The sequence below is a fragment of the Chanodichthys erythropterus genome, chromosome 3 (genome assembly GCF_024489055.1).
Source record: "Chanodichthys erythropterus isolate Z2021 chromosome 3, ASM2448905v1, whole genome shotgun sequence".
NCBI lineage: Eukaryota > Metazoa > Chordata > Actinopteri > Cypriniformes > Xenocyprididae > Chanodichthys > Chanodichthys erythropterus.
Window position 1 is genome coordinate 44,691,891 of NC_090223.1, and position 26,825 is coordinate 44,718,715.

General features: G+C 39.4%; 1 protein-coding gene across 2 annotated transcripts in view; it reads left to right on the forward strand.

Annotated features, from left to right (window-relative positions):
• Nucleotides 1-25,636, forward strand: part of galr2b (galanin receptor 2b) — a 59,975-nt gene extending 34,339 nt beyond the window's left edge. Inside the window, exons 2-5 of one of the 2 annotated variants that reach the window (XM_067375973.1) lie at nt 12,793-13,026; nt 16,148-16,230; nt 16,782-17,179; nt 23,178-25,636. In XM_067375973.1, the coding sequence (XP_067232074.1) occupies nt 16,177-16,230; nt 16,782-17,179; nt 23,178-23,940 (1,215 nt within the window). In that variant the 5' untranslated portion in view covers nt 12,793-13,026; nt 16,148-16,176 and the 3' untranslated portion in view covers nt 23,941-25,636. Of the gene's footprint in view, nt 1-12,265; nt 13,027-16,147; nt 16,231-16,781; nt 17,180-23,177 lie in introns of those variants that run through there. The other variant, XM_067375983.1, reaches the window with a different exon arrangement.
• Nucleotides 25,637-26,825: the final 1,189 nt, after the last annotated feature.

The following is a 26,825-nucleotide window of genomic DNA, read 5'->3' on the forward strand; positions in this document are numbered from 1 at the left end:
GTTATTGTTGCTGCTGCTGTTGCTGCTGCTGCTGCTGTTGGTTATTGTTGCTGCTGCTGCTGCTGCTGTTATTACTGCTGCTGCTGTTGGTTATTGTTACTGCTGCTATGACTGCTGTTGTTGGTTATTGCTGCTGCTGTTATGACTGCTGTTGTTGGTTATTGTTGCTGCTGCTGTTGCTGCTGCTGTTATTGCTGCTGCTGTTGGTTATTGTTGCTGTTATTGCTGCTGCTGTTATTGCTGCTGCTGCTGTTATTACTGCTGCAGCTGTTGGTTATTACTGCTTCTGCTATGACTGCTGTTGTTGGTTATTGTTGCTGCTGCTGCTGATGCTGTTATTACTGCTGCTGCTGTTGTTGCTGCTGCTGCTGTTATTACTGCTGCTGCTGCTGTTATTACTGCTGCTGTTGGTTATTGCTGCTTCTGCTATGACTGCTGTTGTTGGCTATTGTTGCTGTTGCTGCTGCTATTATTGCTGCTGCTATTGGTTATTGCTGCTTCTGCTATGACTGCTGTTGTTGGTTATTGTTGCTGCTGCTGTTGGTTGCTGCTGCTGTTGGTTATTGTTGCTGTTGCTGCTGCTGCTGTTATTGCTGCTGCTGCGGTTGGTTATTGCTGCTTCTGCTGCTGCTATTATTTCTGCTATTGCTGCTGCTGTTATGGCTGCTGCTGTTGGTTATTGTTGCTGTTGCTGCTGTTGGTTATTGCTGCTGCTGCTGTTGTTGTTGTTGTTGTTGTTGCTTCTGCTTAATGCTGCTGCTGATGTTGGTTATTGTTGCTGTTGCTGCTGCTGTTATTGCTGCTATTGCTGCTGTTATGGCTGCTGTTGTTGGTTATTGTTGTTGTTGTTGCTGCTGCTGTTATGACTGCTGTTGTTGGTTATTGTTGCTGCTGCTGTTGCTGCTGCTGCTGTTATTACTGCTGCTGCTGCTGTTGGTTATTGTTGCTGCTGCTGCTGCTGATGCTGTTATTACTGCTGCTGCTCTTGGTTATTGCTGCTTCTGCTATGACTGCTGTTGTTGGTTATTGTTGCTGCTGCTGTTATTACTGCTGCTGCTGTTGGTTATTGTTGCTGCTGCTGTTGCTACTGCTGCTGTTATTACTGCTGCGGCTGTTGATTATTGTTGCTGCTGCTGCTGCTGATGCTGTTATTACTGCTGCTGCTGCTGCTGCTGCTGTTGGTTATTGCTGCTTCTGCTATGACTGCTGTTGTTGGTTATTGCTGCTTCTGCTATGACTGCTGTTGTTGGTTATTGTTGCTGCTGCTGCTGTTATTACTGCTGCTGCTGTTGGTTATTGTTGCTGCTGCTATGACTGCTGTTGTTGGTTATTGCTGCTTCTGCTATGACTGCTGTTGTTGGTTATTGTTGCTGCTGCTGTTGGTTGCTGCTGCTGTTGGTTGCTGCTGCTGTTGGTTATTGTTGCTGTTGCTGCTGCTGGTTATTGCTGTTGTTGCTGCTGCTTATTGCTGCTGCTGTTATGACTGCTGTTGTAGGTTATTGTTGCTGCTGCTGTTGCTGCTGCTGTTATTACTGCTGCTGCTGTTGGTTATTGTTGCTGTTATTGCTGCTGCTGTTATTGCTGCTGCTGTTATTACTGCTGCAGCTGTTGGTTATTACTGCTGCTGTTGGTTATTGCTGCTTCTGCTATGACTGCTGTTGTTGGTTATTGTTGCTGTTGCTGCTGCTATTATTGCTGCTGCTGTTGGTTATTGCTGCTTCTGCTATGACTGCTGTTGTTGGTTATTGTTGCTGCTGCTGTTGGTTGCTGCTGTTGTTGGTTATTGTTGCTGCTGCTGTTGGTTGCTGCTGCGGTTGGTTATTGCTGCTTCTGCTGATGCTATTATTTCTGCTATTGCTGCTGCTGTTATGGCTGCTGCTGTTGGTTATTGTTGCTGTTGCTGCTGTTGGTTATTGCTGCTTCTGTTGTTGTTGTTTTTGTTGCTTCTGCTTAATGCTGCTGCTGATGTTGGTTATTGTTGCTGTTGCTGCTGCTGTTATTGCTGCTATTGCTGCTGTTATGGCTGCTGTTGTTGGTTATTGTTGTTGTTGTTGTTGCTGCTGCTGTTATGACTGCTGTTGTTGGTTATTGTTGCTGCTGCTGTTGCTGCTGCTGCTGTTATTACTGCTGCTGCTGTTGGTTATTGTTGCTGCTGCTGCTGCTGCTGCTGATGCTGTTATTACTGCTGCTGCTGTTGGTTATTGCTGCTTCTGCTATGACTGTTGTTGTTGGTTATTGTTGCTGCTGCTGTTGCTGCTGCTGTTATTACTCCTGCTGCTGTTGATTATTGTTGCTGCTGCTGCTGCTGATGCTGTTATTACTGCTGCTGCTGCTGCTGCTGTTGGTTATTGCTGCTTCTGCTATGACTGCTGTTGTTGGTTATTGTTGTTGCTGCTGCTGCTGTTATTACTGCTGCTGCTGTTGGTTATTGCTGCTGCTGCTGTTGTTGTTGTTGTTGTTGTTGTTGTTGCTTCTGCTTAATGCTGCTGCTGATGTTGGTTATTGTTGCTGTTGCTGCTGCTGTTATTGCTGCTGTTATGGCTGCTGTTGTTGGTTATTGTTGTTGTTGTTGCTGCTGCTGTTATGACTGCTGTTGTTGGTTATTGTTGCTGCTGCTGTTGCTGCTGCTGCTGTTATTACTGCTGCTGCTGCTGTTGGTTATTGTTGCTGCTGCTGCTGCTGATGCTGTTATTACTGCTGCTGCTCTTGGTTATTGCTGCTTCTGCTATGACTGCTGTTGTTGGTTATTGTTGCTGCTGCTGTTATTACTGCTGCTGCTGTTGGTTATTGTTGCTGCTGCTGTTGCTACTGCTGCTGTTATTACTGCTGCGGCTGTTGATTATTGTTGCTGCTGCTGATGCTGTTATTACTGCTGCTGCTGCTGCTGCTGCTGTTGGTTATTGCTGCTTCTGCTATGACTGCTGTTGTTGGTTATTGTTGCTGCTGCTGCTGTTATTACTGCTGCTGCTGTTGGTTATTGTTGCTGCTGCTATGACTGCTGTTGTTGGTTATTGCTGCTTCTGCTATGACTGCTGTTGTTGGTTATTGTTGCTGCTGCTGCTGTTGGTTGCTGCTGCTGTTGGTTGCTGCTGCTGTTGGTTATTGTTGCTGTTGCTGCTGCTGGTTATTGCTGTTGTTGCTGCTGCTTATTGCTGCTGCTGTTATGACTGCTGTTGTTGGTTATTGTTGCTGCTGCTGTTGCTGCTGCTGTTATTACTGCTGCTGCTGTTGGTTATTGTTGCTGTTATTGCTGCTGCTGTTATTGCTGCTGCTGTTATTACTGCTGCAGCTGTTGGTTATTACTGCTTCTGCTATGACTGCTGTTGTTGGTTATTGTTGCTGCTGTTGCTGCTGCTGCTGATGCTGTTATTACTGCTGCTGCTGTTGTTGCTGCTGCTGATGCTGTTATTACTACTGCTGCTGCTGTTGTTGCTGCTGCTGATGCTGTTATTACTGCTGCTGCTGCTGTTATTACTGCTGCTGTTGGTTATTGCTGCTTCTGCTATGACTGCTGTTGTTGGTTATTGTTGCTGTTGCTGCTGCTATTATTGCTGCTGCTGTTGGTTATTGCTGCTTCTGCTATGACTGCTGTTGTTGGTTATTGTTGCTGCTGCTGTTGGTTGCTGCTGCTGTTGGTTATTGTTGCTGTTGCTGCTGCTGCTGTTATTGCTGCTGCTGCGGTTGGTTATTGCTGCTTCTGCTGATGCTATTATTTCTGCTATTGCTGCTGCTGTTATGGCTGCTGCTGTTGGTTATTGTTGCTGTTGCTGCTGTTGGTTATTGCTGCTGCTGTTGTTGTTGTTTTTGTTGCTTCTGCTTAATGCTGCTGCTGATGTTGGTTATTGTTGCTGTTGCTGCTGCTGTTATTGCTGCTATTGCTGCTGTTATGGCTGCTGTTGTTGGTTATTGTTGTTGTTGTTGTTGCTGCTGCTGTTATGACTGCTGTTGTTGGTTATTGTTGCTGCTGCTGTTGCTGCTGCTGCTGTTATTACTGCTGCTGCTGTTGGTTATTGTTGCTGCTGCTGCTGATGCTGTTATTACTGCTGCTGCTGTTGGTTATTGCTGCTTCTGCTATGACTGTTGTTGTTGGTTATTGTGGCTGCTGCTGTTGCTGCTGCTGTTATTACTCCTGCTGCTGTTGATTATTGTTGCTGCTGCTGCTGCTGATGCTGTTATTACTGCTGCTGCTGCTGCTGCTGTTGGTTATTGCTGCTTCTGCTATGACTGCTGTTGTTGGTTATTGTTGCTGCTGCTGCTGTTATTACTGCTGCTGCTGTTGGTTATTGTTGCTGCTGCTATGACTGCTGTTGTTGGTTATTGCTGCTTCAGCTATGACTGCTGTTGTTGGTTATTGTTGCTGCTGCTGTTGGTTGCTGCTGCTGTTGGTTATTGTTGCTGTTGCTGCTGCTGCTGTTATGACTGCTGTTGTTGGTTATTGTTGCTGCTGCTGTTATTACTGCTGCTGCTGTTGGTTATTGTTGCTGCTGCTGCTGCTGATGCTGTTATTACTGCTGCTGCTGTTGGTTATTGCTGCTTCTGCTATGACTGCTGTTGTTGGTTATTGTTGCTGCTGCTGTTATTACTGCTGCTGCTGTTGGTTGTTGTTGCTGCTGCTGTTATTACTGCTGCTGCTGCTGTTGATTATTGTTGCTGCTGCTGCTGCTGCTGCTGATGCTGTTATTACTGCTGCTGCTGCTGCTGTTGGTTATTGCTGCTTCTGCTATGACTGCTGTTGTTGGTTATTGTTGCTGCTGCTGCTGTTATTACTGCTGCTGCTGTTGGTTATTGTTGCTGTTATTGTTGCTGCTGCTGCTGCTGCTGCTGATGCTGTTATTACTGCTGCTGCTGTTGGTTATTGCTGCTTCTGCTATGACTGCTGTTGTTGGTTATTGTTGCTGCTGCTGCTGTTATTACTGCTGCTGCTGTTGGTTATTGTTGCTGCTGCTATGACTGCTGTTGTTGGTTATTGCTGCTTCTGCTATGACTGCTGTTGTTGGTTATTGTTGCTGCTGTTGCTGTTGCTGCTGATGTTGTTATTACTGCTGCTGCTGCTGTTGCTGCTGCTGTTATTACTGCTGCTGATGCTGTTATTACTGCTGCTGCTGTTGGTTATTGCTGCTGCTGCTGTTATTACTGCTGCTTCTGCTGCTGTTGGTTATTGCTGCTTCTGCTATGACTGCTGTTGTTGGTTATTGTTGCTGCTGTTGCTGCTTTTATTACTGCTGCTGCTGCTGTTAGTTATTGCTGCTTCTGCTATGACTGCTGTTGTTGGTTATTGATGCTGCTGCTGCTGTTATTACTGCTGCTGCTGCTGCTGTTGGTTATTGCTGCTTCTGCTATGACTGCTGTTGTTGGTTATTGTTGCTGCTGCTGTTATGGCTGCTGTTGTTGGTTATTGTTGCTGTTGCTGCTGCTGTCATTGCTGCTTCTGCTGCTGCTATGGCTGCTGCTGTTGGTTATTGTTGCTGTTGCTGCTGTTGGTTATTGCTGTTGTTGTTGTTGCTGCTGCTGCTTATTGCTGCTGCTGATGTTGGTTATTGCTGCTGCTTCTGCTGCTACTATTATTTTTGCTATTACTGCTGCTGTTATGGCTGCTGCTGTTGGTTATTGTTGCTGTTGCTGCTGTTGGTTATTGTTGCTGCTGCTGCTGTTGGTTATTGCTGCTGCTGTTGTTGTTGCTGCTGCTGTTGCTACGACTGCTGTTGTTGGTTATTTTTGCTGCTGCTGCTGTTATTGCTGCTGCTGTTGGTTATTGTTGCTGCTGCTGTTGTTGCTGCTTCTGCTGCTGTTATTGCTGCTGTTGGGTATTGTTGCTGTTGTTGTTATTGCTGCTGTCGTTATTGCTGCTGCTGTTATGACTGCTGCTGTTGGTTATTGTTGTTGCTGTTGTTGCTGCTGCTTATTACTGCTGTTGTTGGTTATTGCTGTTGTTGTTGTTGCTGCTGCTTATTGCTGTTGCTGTTGGTTATTGTTGTTGTTGTTGTTGCTGCTGCTTATTGCTGCTGCTGCTGTTATTACTGCTGCTGTTGTTGGTTATTGCTGCTTCTGCTACGACTGCTGTTGTTGGTTATTTTTGCTGCTGCTGCTGTTGTTGCTGCTGCTGATGCTGTTATTACTGCTGCTGCTGTTGGTTATTGTTGCTGCTGCTGTTGTTGTTGCTGCTGCTGCTGCTACTGCTGCTATTGCTGCTGTTGGTTATTGTTGCTGTTGTTGTTATTGCTGCTGCTGTTATGACTGCTGCTGTTGGTTATTGTTGCTGCTGTTGGTTATTGTTGTTGCTGCTGCTGTTGGTTATTGCTGCTGCTGTTGTTGTTGTTGTTGCTGCTGCTTGTTGCTGCTGCTGCTGTTGGTTATTGCTGTTGTTGTTGTTGTTGCTTCTGCTGCTTATTGCTGTTGCTGTTGGTTGTTGTTGCTGCTGCTTATTGCTGCTGCTGTTATTACTGCTGCTGCTGTTGGTTATTGCTGCTTCTGCTACGACTGCTGTTGTTGGTTATTTTTGCTGCTGCTGTTGTTGTTGTTGTTGCTGCTGTTGCTGCTGCTGTTATTGCTGCTGTCGGTTATTGTTGCTGTTGTTATTGCTGCTGTCGTTATTGCTGCTGCTGTTATGACTGCTGCTGTTGGTTATTGCTGTTGTTGTTGCTGCTGCTTATTGCTGTTACTGTTGGTTATTGTTGTTGTTGTTGCTGCTGCTTATTGCTGCTGCTGTTATTACTGCTGCTGCTGTTGGTTATTGCTGCTTCTGCTACGACTGCTGTTGTTGGTTATTTTTGCTGCTGCTGCTGCTGCTGCTGCTGTTACTGCTGCTGCTGTTGGTTATTGTTGCTGCTGCTTTTGTTGTTGTTGCTGCTGCTGCTGATGCTGTTATTGCTGCTGTTGGTTATTGTTGCTGTTGATGTTATTGCTGCTGTCGTTATTGCTGCTGCTGTAATGACTGCTGCTGTTGGTTATTGTTGTTGCTGCTGCTCATTGCTGCTGCTGTTGGTTATTGCTGTTGTTGTTGCTGCTGCTTATTGCTGTTGCTGTTGGTTATTGTTGTTGTTGTTGCTGCTGCTTATTGCTGCTGCTGTTATTACTGCTGCTGCTGTTAGTTATTGCTGCTTCTGCTATGACTGCTGTTGTTGGTTATTTTTGCTGCTGCTGTTGTTGTTGTTGCTGCTGCTGTTATTACTGCTGCTGCTGTTGGTTATTGTTGCTGCTGCTGTTGTTGCTGCTGCTGCTGTTATTGCTGCTGTTGGTTATTGTTTCTGTTGTTGTTGTTATTGCTGCTGTCATTATTGCTGCTGCTGTTATGACTGTTGCTGTTGGTTATTGTTCTTGCTGTTGCTGCTGCTGTTATTGCTGCTGCTGTTGGTTATTGCTGCTTCTGCTGCTGCTATTATTTCTGCTATTGCTGCTGCTGTTATGGCTGCTGCTGTTGGTTATTGTTGCTGTTGCTGGTTATTGTTGCTGCTGCTGCTGTTGGTTATTGCTGTTGCTGTTGTTGTTGTTGCTGCTGCTTATTGCTGCTGCTGTTGGTTATTGTTGTTGTTGCTGCTGCTTATTGCTGATGCTGTTATTACTGCTGCTGCTGTTGGTTATTGTTGCTTCTGCTATGACTGCTGTTGTTGGTTATTGTTATTGTTGCTGCTGCTGCTGCTGTTATTACTGCTGCTGCTGTTGGTTATTGTTGCTGCTGTTGTTGTTGCTGCTGCTGATGTTATTGCTGCTGTTGGTTTTTGTTGCTGTTGTTGTTATTGCTGCTGTCGTTATTGCTGCTGCTGTTATGACTGCTGCTGTTGGTTATTATTGTTGCTGTTGCTGTTGGTTATTGCTGCTTCTGCTGCTGCTATTATTTCTGCTGCTGTTGTTATTGCTGCTGCTGTTGATTATTGTTGCTGTTATTGCTGCTGCTGTTGGTTATTGCTGCTGCAGAGCAAGTACAGGACTTGCTACTGACAGCATATACATGACACACTGCTGCGAGCAAGCAAGACATGCTGCTGTTGTACATAATAGCATACATGAATTATCCATAGCAGATCTCTATGTGGAGTTGGGGAAGGTGGAGGGTTTCTGAAAGCATGCTGCCACTGCTACAGCAAATGCTGACCAAGTATTTGAAGGTTGGGCAATGAGTTCAGAGCGAGGCTACTGATACACCAGTCAGCTGGGCCCTATAGAGAATGATGTGATTGCCAGCAGACTGAGTTAAGGACCTATCAGCCTGTGCAATCTAGAGTTTCATGACAGAACTTTGTATATATAGGGCTGTTATCTATTAAATAAAATCAGTATTAACAAAAGCCATTTTTGCACAGTAGAAGTGGTACAGAAGCTGCAGCCACTTCTGCTGTGACATTTAGATGAATTTACACAGACTGTTTAATGCAGCTCAAAGGAGGCATGTGTCATTAAAAAAAATATGTTCTATACTATATGAGTCCATTAATTGCCCACTTCAAATGTCGCTGCTAGTTGCAGGTCATTCAGGTACTTTTTGTTTACTGTTTTATGAAAAATATGAATTTGGACATGCTACAATTTTAAATACTGTTTTTTTTTGTCTGTATTATATAGCAGGCATATTCAAACACAGTCATTAAAATCATTAATCCAATCGATTCTTTCAAAACAGTTGATTCATTCAGGAACAAAGTCTTCTGTCTGTAATGAATGAGTCATTGAATCATTCGCTCATTGTAGTAATTTTAATTACTGAAATAGAAGTATCTAGATGTCATACAGTATTAATTATTTTTAATTGAAATGTTGTATAAAATCAAGATCACATACAATAGTGCTGATATTTGTGGAAATAGCCCTTATCTTGAATTTTGGAAGAAATTGATTAATTTTGGTGACAAGTGTCTGTTAATTGCCAACCATGAATAAAGTGGCTGAAGTGACATCTTTAGCAGCTCTCAGTTTATCTCTGCAAATGGACTATACAATTACATATGCAGTGATATTCCTGTTATGACACACTGGTCACACAAGAACAGATGATTTCAATGTTTCAGTTAATTTCCACACATGGACCACATAGCCTGCCTCCTGTTCTTCATTTCAGTGGCAACGAGAAACTTGTATTACAAATTCCCCATAATAAATAACACATATAGAGCACAGATGAGAGACAACATAAAAATTTGATGCATCGTGCCCTTTACTCAAAGAATAAGTGTTTTGAAATCAATATCATAGATGAAAATAAGAAAAAAAGACATACAGCATGAAATTATCAGGCATTCTGCTGAATCTTACACTGAACAACAAGAGCGCAATCAGTCAGAGGTCGTAACTGTAATGATGCTCTTTGTATTCAAGCCCCGTCTGCTATTAGAGATCGCTTGAGGGATCCATTCCCATAGTCTTCATCAAAGTGGCAGCAGTCCCCAGTGACCAACTCTACCTGTTTCCAGACTTTGCACAGCAATTCAAAAACCCCAGAGTAAAGAATTGGAAATAGCAATAAGGGCAACTTTACCCTAAAGAAATATGGAATACATAAAAAAACAAAAAACAAAAAAAAAAACAGACAGCATACTGAATTCTTATTAGTGATGATTGACTGTTTTATTTAAGCCTCTCTGTTTGTTACGTGAACCCTGTACCTGTTGTATTGCACTTTCAACAAGCATGACAGATGAATAGCTGAGGGAGAAAATCACATGTCCTGTCTCACACATTATTGGAATTGCTTCAGGGTCTTCCCTGAGATGTTAAGTGAATGTTTAATATAGAATGTGCTGAGGAAGATAGAAGAAAAAAAGCTGTCTCTGAAATCCAAACTGACGCATGTATAAAACAAAATCTATGGTTTGTTATAAAAATATCTGTAGGTGATAATGAAAATTATAGGTGACTATAATTTGACAAAACATCATAGGAACTACTTTGTGATGAAAGACAAGTTATTTTCCATTTCTTTAGATATATTCTAATGTATTTTTATATATTTGTATACTGATATTAGTTTATTACCATTACGAATTACCATTGATATTTCAATTTTGAAAAAAAAAGGTTCCAATACATACAAACAAATGTGTCTGTATGCACACATAAAATGCATCAATTGTGTGTCACTGTGAAGTTCTATGACCGTGGCACAACAAAAGAACTGGATGTGGCAACATGATTTCATCTGATTTTAGGTTCTTGAACATCAGCGGGGAAACCCTAGAGTACCAAACTGGAGTGCCAAAGGGAATTTCATTAGTCCATGTGGATTGAGTTACTGTACTGCTGAAATGGCTTTCATACATTTTCCATAGCCAATTGGACAATAGGAATGGAGACAATGATGGAAGTAATTTAATCTTGGAGGGCAATAACAATAACTTTTGTAAAAAGTCTCATACAACCCGAATGTCCGGAAATGTTACATCCAAATGTTATATCTGCTGTTTGTTTGCTCCTGGTCTTGGTCTGCAAAGGAGTCATGCAGGTCACAACTGTGCACTGCCTTTGAAATTCATCTATGAATGATGCACCGCCCAGACAACACATATGTTACAACCCAAATTCCTGAAATGTTGGGATGTTTTTAAATTTGAATAAAATGAAAACTAAAAGACTTTCAAATCACATGAGCCAATATTTTATTCACAATAGAACATAGATAACAAATGTTTAAACAGAGAAATTTTACAATCATCAATTCAATCTCATTTCAAATTTGATTCCTGCTACAGGTCCTCTTCTTTTCAAAACAGTTTGAAGACATCTGGGCATCAAGGTTATGAATTTCTGGCGTCTTGGTGTTGGAATTTGGTGCCATTCTTGCCTGATATAGATTTCCAGGTGCTGAAGAGTTCGTGGTTGTCTTTTGTTTAATGATGCGCCAAATGTTCTCCAGGTGGAAGATCTGGACTCCAGGCAGGCCAATTCAGCACCCGGACTCTTCTATGATGAAGCCATGCTGTTGCAATAGCTGCAGTATGTGGTTTTGCATTGTCCTGCTGAAATACACATGGCTTTCCCTGAAATAGATGTTGTCTGTAGGGGAGCATATGTTGCTCTAAAACTTTTCTATACCTTTCAGCATTCATAGTGCCTTCCAAAACATGCAAGCTGCCCATACCGTATGCACTTATGCAGCCCCATACCATCAGAGATGCTGACTTTTGAACTGAATACTGATAACACGCTGGAAGGTCTTCCTCCTCTTTAGCCTGGAGGACATGTCATCCATGATTTCCAACAAGAATGTCAAATTCTGAGCATAGAACACTTTTCCACTTTGAAACAGTCCATTTTAAATGAGCCTTGGCCCAGAGGACACGACGGGGCTTCTGGACCATGTTCACATATGGCTTCCTTTTTGCATGATAGAGCTTTAGTTGGCATCTGCAGATGGCACGGCGGATTGTGTTTACTGACAGTGGTTTCTGAAAGTATTCCTGGGCCCATTTAGTAATGTCATTTACACAATCATGCCGATGAGTGATGCAGTGTCATCTGAGGGCCCGAAGACCACGGGCATCCAATAAAGGTCTTCAACCTTGTCCCTTACGCACAGAGATTTCTCCAGTTTCTCTGAGTCTTTTGATGATGTTATGCACTGTACATGATGAGATTTGCAAAGCCTTTGCAATTTGACATTGAAGAAGATTGTTTTTAAAGTATTCCACAATCTTTGTACGCACTCTTTCACAGCTCTGCCCATCTTTACCTCTGAGAGACTCTGCCTCTCCAAGACATCCCTTTTATAGATAACCATGTTATAGACCTGATATCAATTAACTTAATTAGTTGCTAGATGTTCTCCCAGCGGAATCTTTTCAAAGTTTCTTGCTTTTTCAGCCATTTGTTGCCCCCAACTGTTTTTAGACCTGTAGCAGGCATGAGCTTTACTGGATAAAAGTGTAAAATTTACTGTTTAAACATTTGTTATGTTATCTATGTTCTATTGTGAATAAAATATTGGCTCATGTGATCTGAAAGTCTTTTATTTTTAACTTCCCAACATTTCAGGAATTCGGGTTGTATATGTAACATGTATATGTGTTGTCTGGGCGGTGCATCATTCATAGATGAATTTCAAAGGTAGTGCACAGTTGTGACCTGAATGTCTCCTTTGCAGACCAAGACCAGGAGCAAACACACAGTGGATATAATATTCCTCTTTGATCGCTGTGATTTTGCTAAGTAATATGTGCTACTGGATCAGCATCTTTTGTTGAGCTGGAACAACATTCCAAAAACATATACACCACCCATAAAATCAGAGGGAAATTATAGGTGAAAAATGGAGAAGAATCCCCTAACCCTTGTTGTAAGCTTGTAAACTTGACATTAACAGTAAACCTATTCCTCAAATCTGATTGGAATGTTGTTCCAGGATCAACAAAGATGTTTAACATTTTTGAATTTAAATTTGAGACAAATGTGTATAAAATGTGCACTTTCAGTTTTGCAGACATGCCATCCTTCTGTCATATTAGCATGAGCAATGATGCCTTGGAGATGTATTGATTTGGTCATAGTGTGTATCCAATTTGGGGGGTGGGGGGACTGTAAACGGATTGCAATTGAATTCCAATCTCTTGGGAAATATATTCCAATAGATTTCTAAATTATGCCTCTAAAAGAAAAAATGCCCATGTGCAAAAGTGATGCCAAAAGTAAATACCACGTGAGTTCAGGCCTCCTTCTGAATAATTTACCATGTTCTTATTCTAGATTTGTGCATGTGCGTATCTTAGCCGCATTGATGCAACATTAGAAACGCACATGAAAAGATCTTTGTGGGAATGTGAATAGAGAAAGAAACACTGCATGTTCTCTCTCTCTCTCTCTCTCTTGCAGTAAAGTGTGAGCCTTTACCACAATGTGGAGGAGGAGCCTCCATATGTGAGGGGGAGTGAGGGCGGGAACGTAAGAGGCATAGAGAAACGGAGAAGCGGAATGAGAGGAGATGAAGCTTGTTCAGGAGCTGTTACATTCTGAAAGCATCACTAGCTTTTCTGGAGACTGGAAGCTTCTCAATATTACAATGACACTGAGTTGTGGATATACAGTCATGGTTCATCTCATGAGCTGGTAAGTGAAAAGCAACTGTTTGAAATTGTCATACTGTCATCAGATGTGGACTCTCTGGCATGTACATTTCCTAAGACACCTCAAGAATGACGTTTAATGCATGTATATTTCTATGATGACCTTGGACAGCATGGGCGTTCATTTTACATGACTTAATTTATCTGAATTTATCTTCACCCTACAAGATGAATTTACTGTATATACTGCATTGATTTGACATGTAATGCATCTGGGTTACAATGTTTCTTTCTGTAACGTCTCCGTATACTCAATTTATTCTGCTGCTGCATTTAATATATCTATACATTTCATATTCTTTAATGAGTCTCTTTTGAAATCTCACTCCACAGTGATGTAGTTCATGTACGGAGATGCTTTTAATTGGCTCATGAGTTCATGAAAGTTTGACTCAATTAATTTTAAATGGCAAACGAGTTTAAAAGGGGGGTTAGTGACACAGGCGGTGCTATTTGAGGCGGTTTCGTGCACCATTCGACAAGTGACAAAACGGATGCACTCTGTCACTGTAACCAAAGGGATCAGTTAAACAGCCCTGCTTCTTGAAGGACGCTTGATGTTATATTCACTGACAGCTAGACAGCTGGCTTCACATGAAAGACAGTCAGGTGTGTTTACAAAAGGGATCGTTCTGAAACAAAGATGCCAAAGACTGAGATGCCAAAAGCCAAACAACACAATCTCTTGTGGTATGAATCTATAAACAACCTAACCTGCACCGTCTGATTAATAACACTGCAGCATAATTCACAGATCCTCAGAGCTGATCTGGTTAAGAGCTGTTTCTGAATTGCATTGGTGATTTTCAAATAATTTCTGAAAACACTTGAGAGATGGGAGATGAAAAAGAGAGAAGCACTTAAAGCTACTGTTGAGAAATAATTAAAAAAAAAAATTGGTTTTGAGATGCCTTAACAAAGTCAATACACATCAACAAACCTCTATTTTATTTTTAAGAAATCAAATGTCTGTTGAAATGTCTTCATTTTCTTTTTGCTCGTCTTTCTCTCCTCTCCTTTCATCGCTTTCTAACTTCCCCTTTACTCTCAATTATCGATAAAGACATTGCAGAAGCAAGAAAATATATGTGATAAATGTGTCCAGGAAAGCTTAACCTCTCAGAGTAAATTGCTTCCTGTTCATTTACCCCAGTTTACTGCTATAAAGGTCTTGCTAAATAATGAGTCACTCTTGGTTCCTGCTTGAGAAAAAAAGATTGTGTGATCTTAAGGCTTACATTGTTTAATCAAACAAAACAATCAGTAGATGTAATGAAATTGGTTTTGAAGAGGGATTGAAGATTGGTATTTTAATTATATTATGATGAATGTCTGACAGCCAATTACAGACTAATAGAACGTGCGCATTTCTGCATGGAGCAGATTAGTCACCTATATTCTACATACTACTTTTTTTTTATTGTCAGCTGGTTATGTCACATTTTTAAAATGCACTTTGTCGGCCTATTAGGGAGAACAGCTCCACATTTGCTACTCCAATTTCCTGAAAGCTCTTGCTTTTTCCACACTTAATAATGCTCTTATTTCAGGTTTGCATTACTTTTGCAGGATTCACCTGTTGCATTATATTATTAGTATATATCATTTTTATGAAAGGTTTAGGTAACACTTTAGTATTGGGAACAATTCTCACTTTTAACTAGTTGCTTATTAGCTTGTATATTGGCTGTATATTTGTACTTATAAAGCACATATTAATGGCTTGTTCTGCATGACTATATTCTACATTCCTAAATCCGTACCCCAAATACGTAAATTTAAAGGGTTAGTTCACACAAAGGGTGAAAATAATGTCATTTATTATTCACCCTCATGTTGTTCTACACTTGTAAGACCTTTGTTTCTTCAAAACACAAATTAAGATGAAATACAGTGAGGCCTGCATTGACAGCAAGATATTTTACATTTTCAGATGCCCAGAAAGGTACTAAAACATATTTAAATCAGTACAGTGGTTCAACTTTATTATTATAAAGCTCTGGGAATACTTTTTGTGTACCAAAAAAACAAAATAATAATTTTTCCATAATATCTAGTGATGGGCGATTTCAAAACACTGCTTCACGAAGCTTCGAAGCTTTACGAATCTTTTGTTTCGAATCAGTGGTTTGGATCGCATATCAAACTGCCAAAGTCACGTGTACTTCTAAAATTTTGAAACACATGATTTATTGAAATCACATGACTTTGGTGCTCCGAACCACTGATTCAAAACAAAGAAATTGTAAAGCTTCGAAGCTTCATGAAGCACTGTTTTGAAATTGTCTATCAGTAGAATATTTTTGAAAAGTCATTTTTTTGTATTTTTTGGTGCACAAAAAGTATTCTCGTCGCTTTATAATATTAAGGTTGAACTACTGTAGTCACATGAACTGTTATAAATATGTCTTCTATACATAATCTTAATTTATGTTCCAAAGATGAACGAAGGTCTTACGGATGTGGAAAGACACAATGACATAATTTTCATTTTTGGGTGAACTAACCCTTTAAATGCTGCAACAATTACCTTACTAACTATTAAGCAGTAAATTAAGAGTTTATTGAGGCAAAGGTCCTAGTTAATGGTAAATATGTGTTTTCCATACTGAAGTGTTACCATGTTTTTTTATTTAATTCAATTGTAATACTTTAATAAAATAAATATTTTCGAGCACTAATATTAACTGACTTGAGAAGAAAAAATGCATAAATTATTAAAACTTCTCAGAGACTCAAATTAAGTTTTTCTTCACTCCAATTATTCTGTACCCCACATCAATTTTTTTCCTGGTTTTAAGCATAAATCTACCAAAATTTTGTCAATTTAGATGCAATAAATTTGAGATATGAAAACAAGTCTTATCTCGCACAATTTTGCAGTGTAGTCTGAATTGGCATGTAAATCAAGTGTAACCAGAGATGAACTATTTTGAAACTGAATTTAACTCAGCTGAATTTAAATCCATCGATTCAAAACTTATTAATGGTGCTAGCAAAATATTATTTATTGGGAAGTCAACCATGTATAATTCACTATGTGTGCTTTTTAATGGAAAAGATAAAAATTGATGTCTTTTTTTTTTTTTTTTCAATTCCCATAGCCCGATCAATATCTGAAGTGGAGAAGTCGATGCTGGCTGATTCTGAGCAACACCTATTGGGACATACTGTGGACTTACCACTGGTAGGAAATTGCATTCCTTCTCATTCGTCAGGTCTAACCAACAATAACATGCTAATATGATCCTGCAATAATCCAATGTATTGCACCCCATAATACCATGCCATATTGACACATCTATATTTTTATCCAAACAACTTTCCACTAAGATCTCTGATGATTACAAAGTGAATTTTTCCATTTCATTTTGATTAGCTCTCAACCAGATGGTGCCATGCTCTTTATATCTCAACAAGACTGGTTCATTGCCTTTGGAGAGGTCATGATAGCTTTCTGAAATTGATTTGAGTCTTGACTCTTTGTACTTGCACAAGCTTTCATGATCTTTTGTAATCAAAATGTACTTCATGTTCATCAAAATGTATGACTTCTTGAGTCTGATCCTCCTGATATTTCCTCTTAGTGCTGGTCTAGCTATAAAACTTCTCATAAGAGATTTTAAATCTCATCACAATGTGATTCAGTTTCCGGAAAGATTTGTGAGATTTGCAGGAAATTGCCTAGAGTCTAAGCACAAACTACATCAGTGTCTCATAATTTATGACCTTTTGCAGGGCTCTGGAACTTACCGTCTTAAAATGTCAGATCACGAGGACCTGACTAAAGCCATGGGCCACTGGAACTCCTCCGAGAGCTACCAGCTCAACCCAGCCAGTGTCATTGTGTCTGTGGTCTTCTCGCTCATCTTCCTCTTAGGGACCATTGGGAACAGTCTGGTACTGGCTGTGCTCCTCAGAAGTGGACAGGTTGGGTACAACACAACCAATCTGTTCATCCTCAACCTCAGTGTAGCCGATTTCTTCTTCATCATCTTCTGTGTGCCTTTCCAAGCAACCATCTACTCTCTGGAGGGTTGGGTTTTTGGGTCCTTCATGTGCAAGGTGGTTCACTTCTTCATCAACCTCACCATGTATGCTAGCAGTTTTACTTTGGCGGCGGTGTCTGTGGACAGGTGGGTGCTCTCTTTTTCAATTATAGGCTCTTAAAAAAAAAAAAAAAAAAAACATTTTTCAGAACATTTTTCACACTCTTGCTGGTTTATTTAATTTGGTCAATATGTAGTCCAACAGTGTATATGCATAAAGTACAGGGCAATTGTCATTGTTTCTCCAATTAATTAAATTCCCATCATAGTGTCATTTCTGCCACATCTCAAATGATGTTTTGTGTTTAATGGCATTCTGTGATTGGAATTATGGTGGTGGAAATTACATTTTTTAACATTTTTGAAAGAAAACTTTTTTTATATAGATAACATTTTATGTGTCCTAATACACACAATAAAATAATATTTGTGCATAATGTAAAAAATAAAATGCAGCTAGTTCGGAAATGACACCATGAAATATTCTGTGGTCAAGTGATATTTACCTTTTTTTTGATTTTCTTTGTTTTTCTCAGTTTCTCAATGCAGTAGAAATGATGCTACATCTATAGAAGGGTAACACTTAAGTTTAGGGTCCAATTCTCAATATTAACTGGTGCTTATTACTATTTGCTGTTTAGTATTTATAAAGCAAATATTAATGCCTTATTCTGCATGACCATATTCTACATCCCTTAAAGAATTAGTTCACTTTCAAATTCAAATTTCCTGATAATTTACTCACCCCCATGTCATCGAAGATGTTCATGTCTTTCTTTCTTCAGTCGAAAAGAAATGAAGGTTTTTGATGAAAACATTCCAGGATTATTCTCCTTATAGTTAAAGTTTAAGCTGTATGTCCTACGCCTTCCTTATTCTACTTACAGAAAAAAATGGAACTGGTGCTGCGTTCGTTACGTAAGTAGAATAGGAAAGGCGTAGGACATACAGCAAAAGCTTTTGAAAAATACAGAAATGCGGTTTTGGCGGAAGCACTTGGAAGGCGATCTTTTCTTTTCGACAGAAGAAAGAAAGATATAAACATCTTGGATGACATGGGGGTGAGTAAATTATCAGGAAAATTTTATTTGAAAGTGAACTAATCCTTTAATCCTACCCAATACCTAAACAACAACCTTACTAACTACAAATAAGTAGTAATTAAGAGTTTAATGAGGCAAAAGTCTTAGTTAATAGTTTTGGACCCTAAACTATAGAAAATATTATATAGATTATTTTCACATATAGAAATGGTTCTTTGTTTAAAATATCATAGTTCTGAACATTTAATCATATTTTTTTATGAGAGATTGTCATAATATAAAATGAGAAGTCATGATCTGGGACAATGGTAAAACAAAATCTATGCATAAAGGTATTTGAAAAGTAGTACAATTATGATGAAATGATGAATACATGTTAAAACTGTTTAATGTGATATTCATATAACAATCAGAAGAGATTTGAAATCTATTTGTTTTAATAAACGTCATTAACCCCTGGGACATAAAAGTATATATATTATACTAATCCTGTTAAGTTATGTTCACTCTAGGCATAATAACTTCACAGCTTACCTTTAATACTTTCCATGTAGCCCCATGGGGTTTAAAATGATAGCCTATATGAGAAACCAACAGTATTGTAATTGGTCAGGGGCCAGTTATGTTATTTAATGAAATGGATCGTCTGAACACAAGGAAGTCTTGCAAATTGCAGCGGCAAAGGTTGGAGTTTAACTGGATAAATGTCAGTGGAGTTATCAGCAACTACCCACTTTATTAATAAAACACCCCCAAAAACCAGCAGCCCATTATCCTGTCTTTACAATGAAGTAGCATCCACCCATATCGCTAAAATTATGTTAGGTCTATTTTAACATTAAGGTCAAACTAAAGCACCAGTGAAGAGTGGGTCTTGCTGAATGAGAAAGCCAGGCAGGCTTTTTTTTGTTGAAATAATGGCATAAATGTAACAAGGCCACTGATACGCCATAATGTAATATGTTACTCTCAGCCTGAGCAACAGACCCACTGCGCTCCATCCATCCTGAATGTGTTTATCTTTGGAAAAAGCATGTTAATCTGCTTTGTCAAAAATGATTCTGGGCTCAGCGGAGACTGAGAATCCCCATCGGAAATTGCCTCACCTTTAGGTAGAAATCAAGAAGACACATTCATCTTGTGCACAGAAACACACTGACTATATTGATCATGTGTTTTTGGTCAAACTCAGTTTCAGGAAGCACCACTCAGCTTTTGATGAACATTTCCTGTTCTTCTTTTATACATGACTAAAGAAGTCATTTTATACATGACTGCATTGTAAAACTGTGACATTAAAAAGATACTGTGAATTCAATTAGTTAATTTATTTAAAATATAGTTCATTGCACTTAAAGGTGCCCTAGAATCAAAAAATGAATTTACCTCGGCATAGTTGAATAACAAGCGTTCAGTACATGGAAATGACATACAGTGAGTCTCAAACTCCACAAGAGCCATCGCTACTTTCATTTTTAAACACTTGCAGTCTGTATAATTCATAAACACAACTTCATTCTTTATAAATCTCTCCAACAGTGTAGCATTAGCCCGTTAGCCACAGAGCATATAGCCTCAAACTCATTCAGAATCAAATGTAAACATAAAAATAAATACTTTACTCACAGGAATCGATGCATGCATGCAGCATGCATGACGAACATCTTGTAAAGATCCATTTGAGGGTTATATTAGTTGTGTGAACTTTGTTTATGCACTGTATAACTGTACTTATAGTCGAGAGCTCGGGAGGGCAGGGAGCGAGTGATTTAAAGGGGCAGCGCAGCCTGAATCAGTGCATAGTTAATGATGCCCCAAAATAGGCAGTTAAAAAATTAATTTAAAAAAAATCTATGGGGTATTTTAAGTTGAAATTTCACAGACACATTCAGGGGACACCTTAGACTTATATTACATCCTTTGAAAAGACGTTCTATGGCACCTTTAAAGTAACTTAAGCTGAACTTTGAATGAGTTGGAGCATGCTTTGCATCAGACTGTACAAGGAGAATAATGTTAAAATTAAGTGTTATTTGGTGTTTTTTGCACAGGATTAATATAGGAGGAGATTTGTTAGACTTAAAAGGGTTTCTGTTATGTTGCAGTTTTGCAGGGGCTAATAGTGAAGAGTGTGGTTTGGTCGATGATGGGCTGCAAAATCTTAAAGGAAAACCCAAAAATGAAAATTATGTCATTTATTATTCACCCTCATGCCGTTTCACATTCATAAGACCTTCGTTCATCTTCAGAACACAAATTAAGATTTTTGCCAAAACAATACACCCTGCAGCATTGTTTTGAAATCGGCCATCACTTTATAAGTCAAAAATATTCTCGTTGCTTTATAATATTAATATTGAACCACTGTACTCACATGAACTGATTTAAATATGTTTGTAGTACCTTTATGGATCTTGAGAGAGGAAGTGTCATTGCTCCCTATGGAGGCCTCACTGAGCCATCGGATTTCAACTAAAATATCTTAATTTGTGTTCTGATGATTAATGAAGGTCTTACGGGTGTAGAACTGCATGAGGGTGAGTACAGAATTTTTGGGTAAACTAACCCTTTAAGACTATGCTTCTTGTTGCTTAAAGGTGGAGTAAGCAATTTCTGAGAAACATTGCTGATATCTGAAATCAACCCAAGCAAACATACTTTATTGGTCCCACCCCAAAATCCACAAACATGCAATGCAAGAGTGGATGCATCTCATAGCTGAAGCGAAGGAAAATAATGCTTGGCAAAAAATAAAGTGAATATTAAGAAAGACAAGGAAGAACAAAAAATGAACTTACAGACACCAGCAAGTGTTTGAAATAACTTCCTTGAGATCCGATGGGGATTCTAATCACCACATGATGCAGAAATATATTTAAATGCGATGCTAAAGGCTACTTATGCTAACTAATAGATGCGTCCCAATTCATGTACTTGTGCACTATTCTATGATGTTTTTTAGTATAAATAGTGTGAGTAGTGCATTCACACTGAACATTCCAAAAAGAAAAAGTACACTTTAAGTACCCGGATGATGCACTAAAATAACGGAAAAAACAAAGTGTGGAATGTTGGACGCTTCATGCACTCAACTGATGCAGCTTTAATTACGTAGGGGAGGGGGAGAGGGTATCAGACTCCATTGTTAAATGACAAAATAACCTTATACAATTCACACACTACATGGATGAGTACATGTTGCATAAGTACATAGTGTATAAGTGCATAGTATATAGTGTGTCGTTCGGGACGGAACTAATGTGATAATAAATACACCAGAGACTGATCAGTTATGATTATAATTGTGTATTTATTTAGTTTCAGGTTTTATTTGTCTCTTTCTTTTGTCTTTGTTGATAACGGACTAATGCATCCCCATATAAATTACATGCACTTCGATTAACTCGTATAACTCGTATAACTCTTGTTTTCTGTTTGTGCGCTCTCTCTGTTGCTCTGGCTGAATGGATAATCGTGAGATGGAAGAGACTCCAAAAACCTCCTCAGATCACATAATTTCATGGAAAATTAATAGAAATGCTCACTCTTTGTAAAGAAATGTGACGTAAACATAATATTTTATCAATATTTTTCTAAATGTGTAAGCCTTTGGACTTAAAAGCCTTAAAGGGATAGTTCACCCAAAAATGAAAATTTGATGTTTATCTGCTTACCTCCAGGGCATCCAAGATGTAGATGACTTTTTTTCTTCAGTCGAACGCAAATTATGATTTTTAACTGCAACCGCTGCCGTCTGTCAGTCAAATAACAGCAGTGATTGGGAACTTGAACAATAAGAGTCAAAAAAACTTCCATAGACAAATCCAAATTAAACCCAGCGGCTCGTGACGGCACATTGATGTCCTAAGACACGAAACGATCGGTTTGTGCGAGAAACCGAACAGTATTTATATAATTTTTTACCTCTAATACACCACTATGTCCAACTTCGTTCAGCTTCCGGCTAGTGAGGTCTGATCGCGCTCTGACAACGGAAGTGATGTCTCGCGCTCATTGAAGTATTTGGGCGAGACATCACTTCCGTCATCACAACGCGTTTTTTGACCTCACTAACAGGAAGCTGAATGAAGTTGGACATAGTGGTGTATTAGAGGTAAAAATTATATAAATACTGTTCGGTTTCTCGCACAAACCGATCGTTTCGTGTCTTAGGACATCAATGTGCCGTCACGAGCCGCAGGGTTTAATTTGGATTTGTCTATGGAAGTTTTTTCGACTCTTATTGTTCAAGTTCCCAATCACTGCTATTATTTGACTGACAGACGGCAGCGGTTGCAGTTAAAAATCAAAATTTGCGTTCGACTGAAGAAAAAAAGTCACCTACATCTTGGATGCACTGGAGGTAAGCTGATAAACATCAAATTTTCATTTTTGGGTGAACTATCCCTTTAATGGAGTTGTTCTGTGCTTTCCTGTGATCACAAATAAATGGAAGCAGGTGCAACCAAATAGGTACATGTTCTCTTTTGATGTGAAATGGTAAATACCAGTTTTATTCAGCATGGTTGATGTGCACTCCTGACACAAATGAATAAATTACTGTCAGTGTAACATTTTTTTATTGTAAAACATTGGTCAAATATCGATGCTGGAATCTGGTAGCTCTGGAAATCTTTAAGACAAAATTTTTGCTTCTGTCATGCTCATTTTGGAATGGCCCGACAGTGGATACGCAACTTGATTTTGGCCTTTGTGATTGAGGTCCGAGGCTATTGGCCCCACATGGCTCGTTGTTAGCCCTGCCTCGCACTGGCACGACAGTGGAAAAGTGTCTAATGACACTCAAAGACAATTTTACTTACATAAGGAGTTGAAACACCGCAACCTCTGCTTCCATATTCAGGCCTTCCCACTTAGGTCTCTCCAGCACTGGAAAGCTTTTCTAAAATTAACATGGTTCCTAAAGCATAACCCTTCTTTTTCCAGTAATATTCCACTGACTCTCAGCCATCTCTCTTTCTACAGTCTTTCTTCAAATCTCCCTCTTGCTCACTCTCTCTCTCTCATTTCTTCTTTTGTAGGTATCTGGCCATTCGTTATCCCTTGCGCTCCAGAGAACTGAGAACGCCGTGTAATGCCGTAGTCGCAATGGTTGTCATCTGGGGCCTGTCGCTTGTGTTCGCCGGGCCTTATTTGAGTTACTACGACCTCATCGATTTCGAGAACAGCAATGTGTGCGTACCTGGGTGGGAGGAGCATAACCGTAAGGTTCTGGACACATGCACCTTCATTTTCGGCTATGTTATTCCTGTGCTCATCGTGAGCCTTTCCTACACACGCACCATCAAGTACCTCTGGACAGCGGTCGACCCCCTCGATGGGATGTCGGAGTCGAAACGAGCCAAGCGCAAGGTCACCAAGATGATCATCATAGTCACAGTGCTCTTTTGCATCTGCTGGCTACCGTACCACGTGGTCATTTTGTGCTACCTCTATGGAGACTTTCCCTTCAATCAGACCACGTATGCCTTCAGACTGCTGTCCCACTGCATGGCCTACGCCAACTCCTGCCTCAACCCTATCGTTTACGCCCTGGTGTCCAAACACTTTCGCAAGGGCTTCAAGAAGGTTTTCAGCTGCATCCTCAGCAAAAAGGGACGAAATAAGGTGCATGTGGTCCATGTGGCCAACACTGTCCCTGGCTTCGAAGCGGGCTCCACTGAAGTGTCTCAAATGAATGAAGAGAACGCCAGACAGAACGAGAGCGAGATGGTAAACCGCCCACTCGCAGAGCCGCAGGAAGCCACTATGACTATAACATTACCCTTCCAGAATCAGCCATGAAAATAAAGCACACGGCTAATGATGCCTTACGGAAGCCTTATTAAAAAACTCAAACAGAGCCGGAGGATTTCAGCAGCTTTGATCGACATCACAATGGTTTTGCATTGACTGAATGATCACAGTGGAGACCACAGTTATTTAAGATTCAAATAGCTGTGCAAATTGAAATCGTACATTCAATTTGGTTCTCGTACAAATGCATCTTTATGTTTTGCTTTGTTGTGTTGGTTCCAATGCTAAACAATGTCTTATTAACAACCTCCTCTATTTTTTAAGCAGCATTGTCTGTTTGTTTTCTATTGAAGTGTTACCCTCTGAGCATGTTTCAATTTAATGCTGTGATGACTATTCTCCTGTGAAAATTTGTTACAAATTATTCTGCGTAACACTTTAATACCTGAAGAGCCCAGTGTCTTTATGTGAGCAAAGCTGTGATTTCCTACTGTGCTTGAAGCTTTGAAGAGGACTCTTTGATTATGCTCCTCAGCTTTGCTTAACAAGCTCTTTAAAAAAAATATGCTTGCGTTAAGTACTGTACTGTTTGCTTTTACCTCTAATATTCTCTGCTCTTTTAGAAAGCCTGGAAATTGTTTGATTGTTGAGTTTTATATCAATAACTATATTACAATACAAAAGCCCTAAAAAACAAGGTTATAAAGGAAATCTCAGAATACAGGCAACAGTAAGATGTATGATTCTTGTGCTGCATTAAAGTAATATTCTGGATTCAGTAAAACAAGTTAAGCTCATCCGACAGCATTAATTGTATAATGTTGCTACAAAATTTAATTGTAAACGGTGCCTCCTTCTCTTTAAAAAGGCATATAATGCTAATAATGGGGATATAAAATGTTAAAGGGGTCATGACATGGATTTCTTACACTTTTTAATGTGTTCCTTGAGGTTCACTTATAATATTAAAAGTGATTCTTTTTCTATTTTCATTTTGACCCTCTGTCTGAAATTATCTGTTTTTGAGGAGTGGCTCCTTTAAAACTTGTCAGTATATGGCCTCTGTTATGAATCTCTAACGTTGTAATTGCATAGGAAACAGTATCAACAGCCATTGTCATTTACCTATAATCTGTGATGTAGCTGCTGTCAGATCCAATATAGCTGACTGCTTCATCTGTCATCAAGTTTCTTTGCGAACTCTCCATTAAACTGTGCCTCATTTACAAAACAAAATGCTCCGAACAAACATATAATGTCATTATAAGCGGTATACTATTTGCTTTTGACACTGCATCCTTTGTAGGCAAATGTCAGCCGTTAAGTGACTGAATGCCAGTGGGTGGGGCCTCTGGTGAGATGATGTAAAACTATTCGTTAATGTCTTGCTCTGGAGGCAGTCATATGCAAATTTTTGTCCGTGTGAAGTCACAGATCCCGCAATATCAAAACGAGCAGTTTTTGGAGCCTGAAACGAGGATGTTTTAAGCTGTGAAGGATGTTTTAATGGTTCAAAGACCTCTTATATGTCAAAAGATCAAGGAAAATTTGATATCTCATGACATGATCCCTTTAAAATAATCACTGATTCTGTGCAGACATTTATCCAATTTTACAACATTGTTGCCACGACCTTAAAAATTATGAAAACAACTTTACAACCTTAACACAAAAAGTTTAATGGAGTGAAGTTATAAATTATATTATTTTGTGGTAATTGACATTATGCCACAAATGTTGTCAACTGAGCTTAACTACAGATCCTGAAATATTTCCTTATCTGTCTTCAGTTCATTAATTACGTATAATGTACTGTAGCTACACAACAAGTGTTATGTTGGAAGTTTTGAATTTGATGTTGACTGTGAATTTCAATAAAAAGTGCATTAGTATTCCTCTTGGGCCAGCATAATGTTTTAATATATGCAAATAAATCAGCAGATAAAATGACCCCAGTGCATTTAACAGTAGGCTGAGCAACCTTGAACCAGCCTTCGGGAGATGTTTCGTACTAGATCAAACTGTATTTCCCCTGTAGGCTCAATAAGAGAGCAGCAGCATTAAGTGAAAATTAAAATTTAATGTCTTCCATTGAAAAACAACTTGAAGCCAAAGGAGAGAGGGAAGCGTTGATGCATGAACCATGAAAAAAAACAGCTCAGATGCACTTCTGAAATTATTTCAATAACATGGTGTAAACTAAGAAAAAGGTAAAAACAAATCATTTAATTTAGTTTTAGCTCTCAGGGGTTTATTTTAAAATGCCATCCATCTTATTCAAGGCAGACTTTCTGAACCTCATAAATTCTAATGTTTCATCACTTGGAGAACGCTTTGGTAATCATTACAAATCAGCCCAGAAAGACACATTTCTTCTACCAGACATACTGAGTTTATGTTTATTTATTATTGACCTGGGCTATTTATTCCACTCTGATTATTAAACTCTTTGCTTTTTGAAAATATAACACCAGAACATTGCTCATAAATATGGAACAAAGCAGTCATGAAAATGTAAAAAGCTTCAGTATTATAACAAGGAAAATAAAGCCTCAGTTGGCTTGTTCTGCACATTATTCGAAAGCTTCCAATTAAGCACCCGCTGCCATTAATACGTAATTATAGCAGTTCACTCTAAAAAATGCTGGGTTAAAAACAACCCAAGTTGGGTTAAATATGGACAAACCCAGCAGGTTGGGTTAAAAGGCACCTATTATGCCCTCTTTCAAATGATGTAATATAAGTCTCTGGTCTGGTCAAGTTTCAGCTTAAAATACCCCACAAATTTGCCCCTATTTGGGGGTGAGCAAAAACATGCCCTTTACTATATTACTATATTGCTGGCTAAAAAAATAAATCCAAAATAGCCAAAAAATGGCTGGGTGAAAACAACCCAATCCCTGGGTTTGTCCATATTTAACCCAGCATTTTTT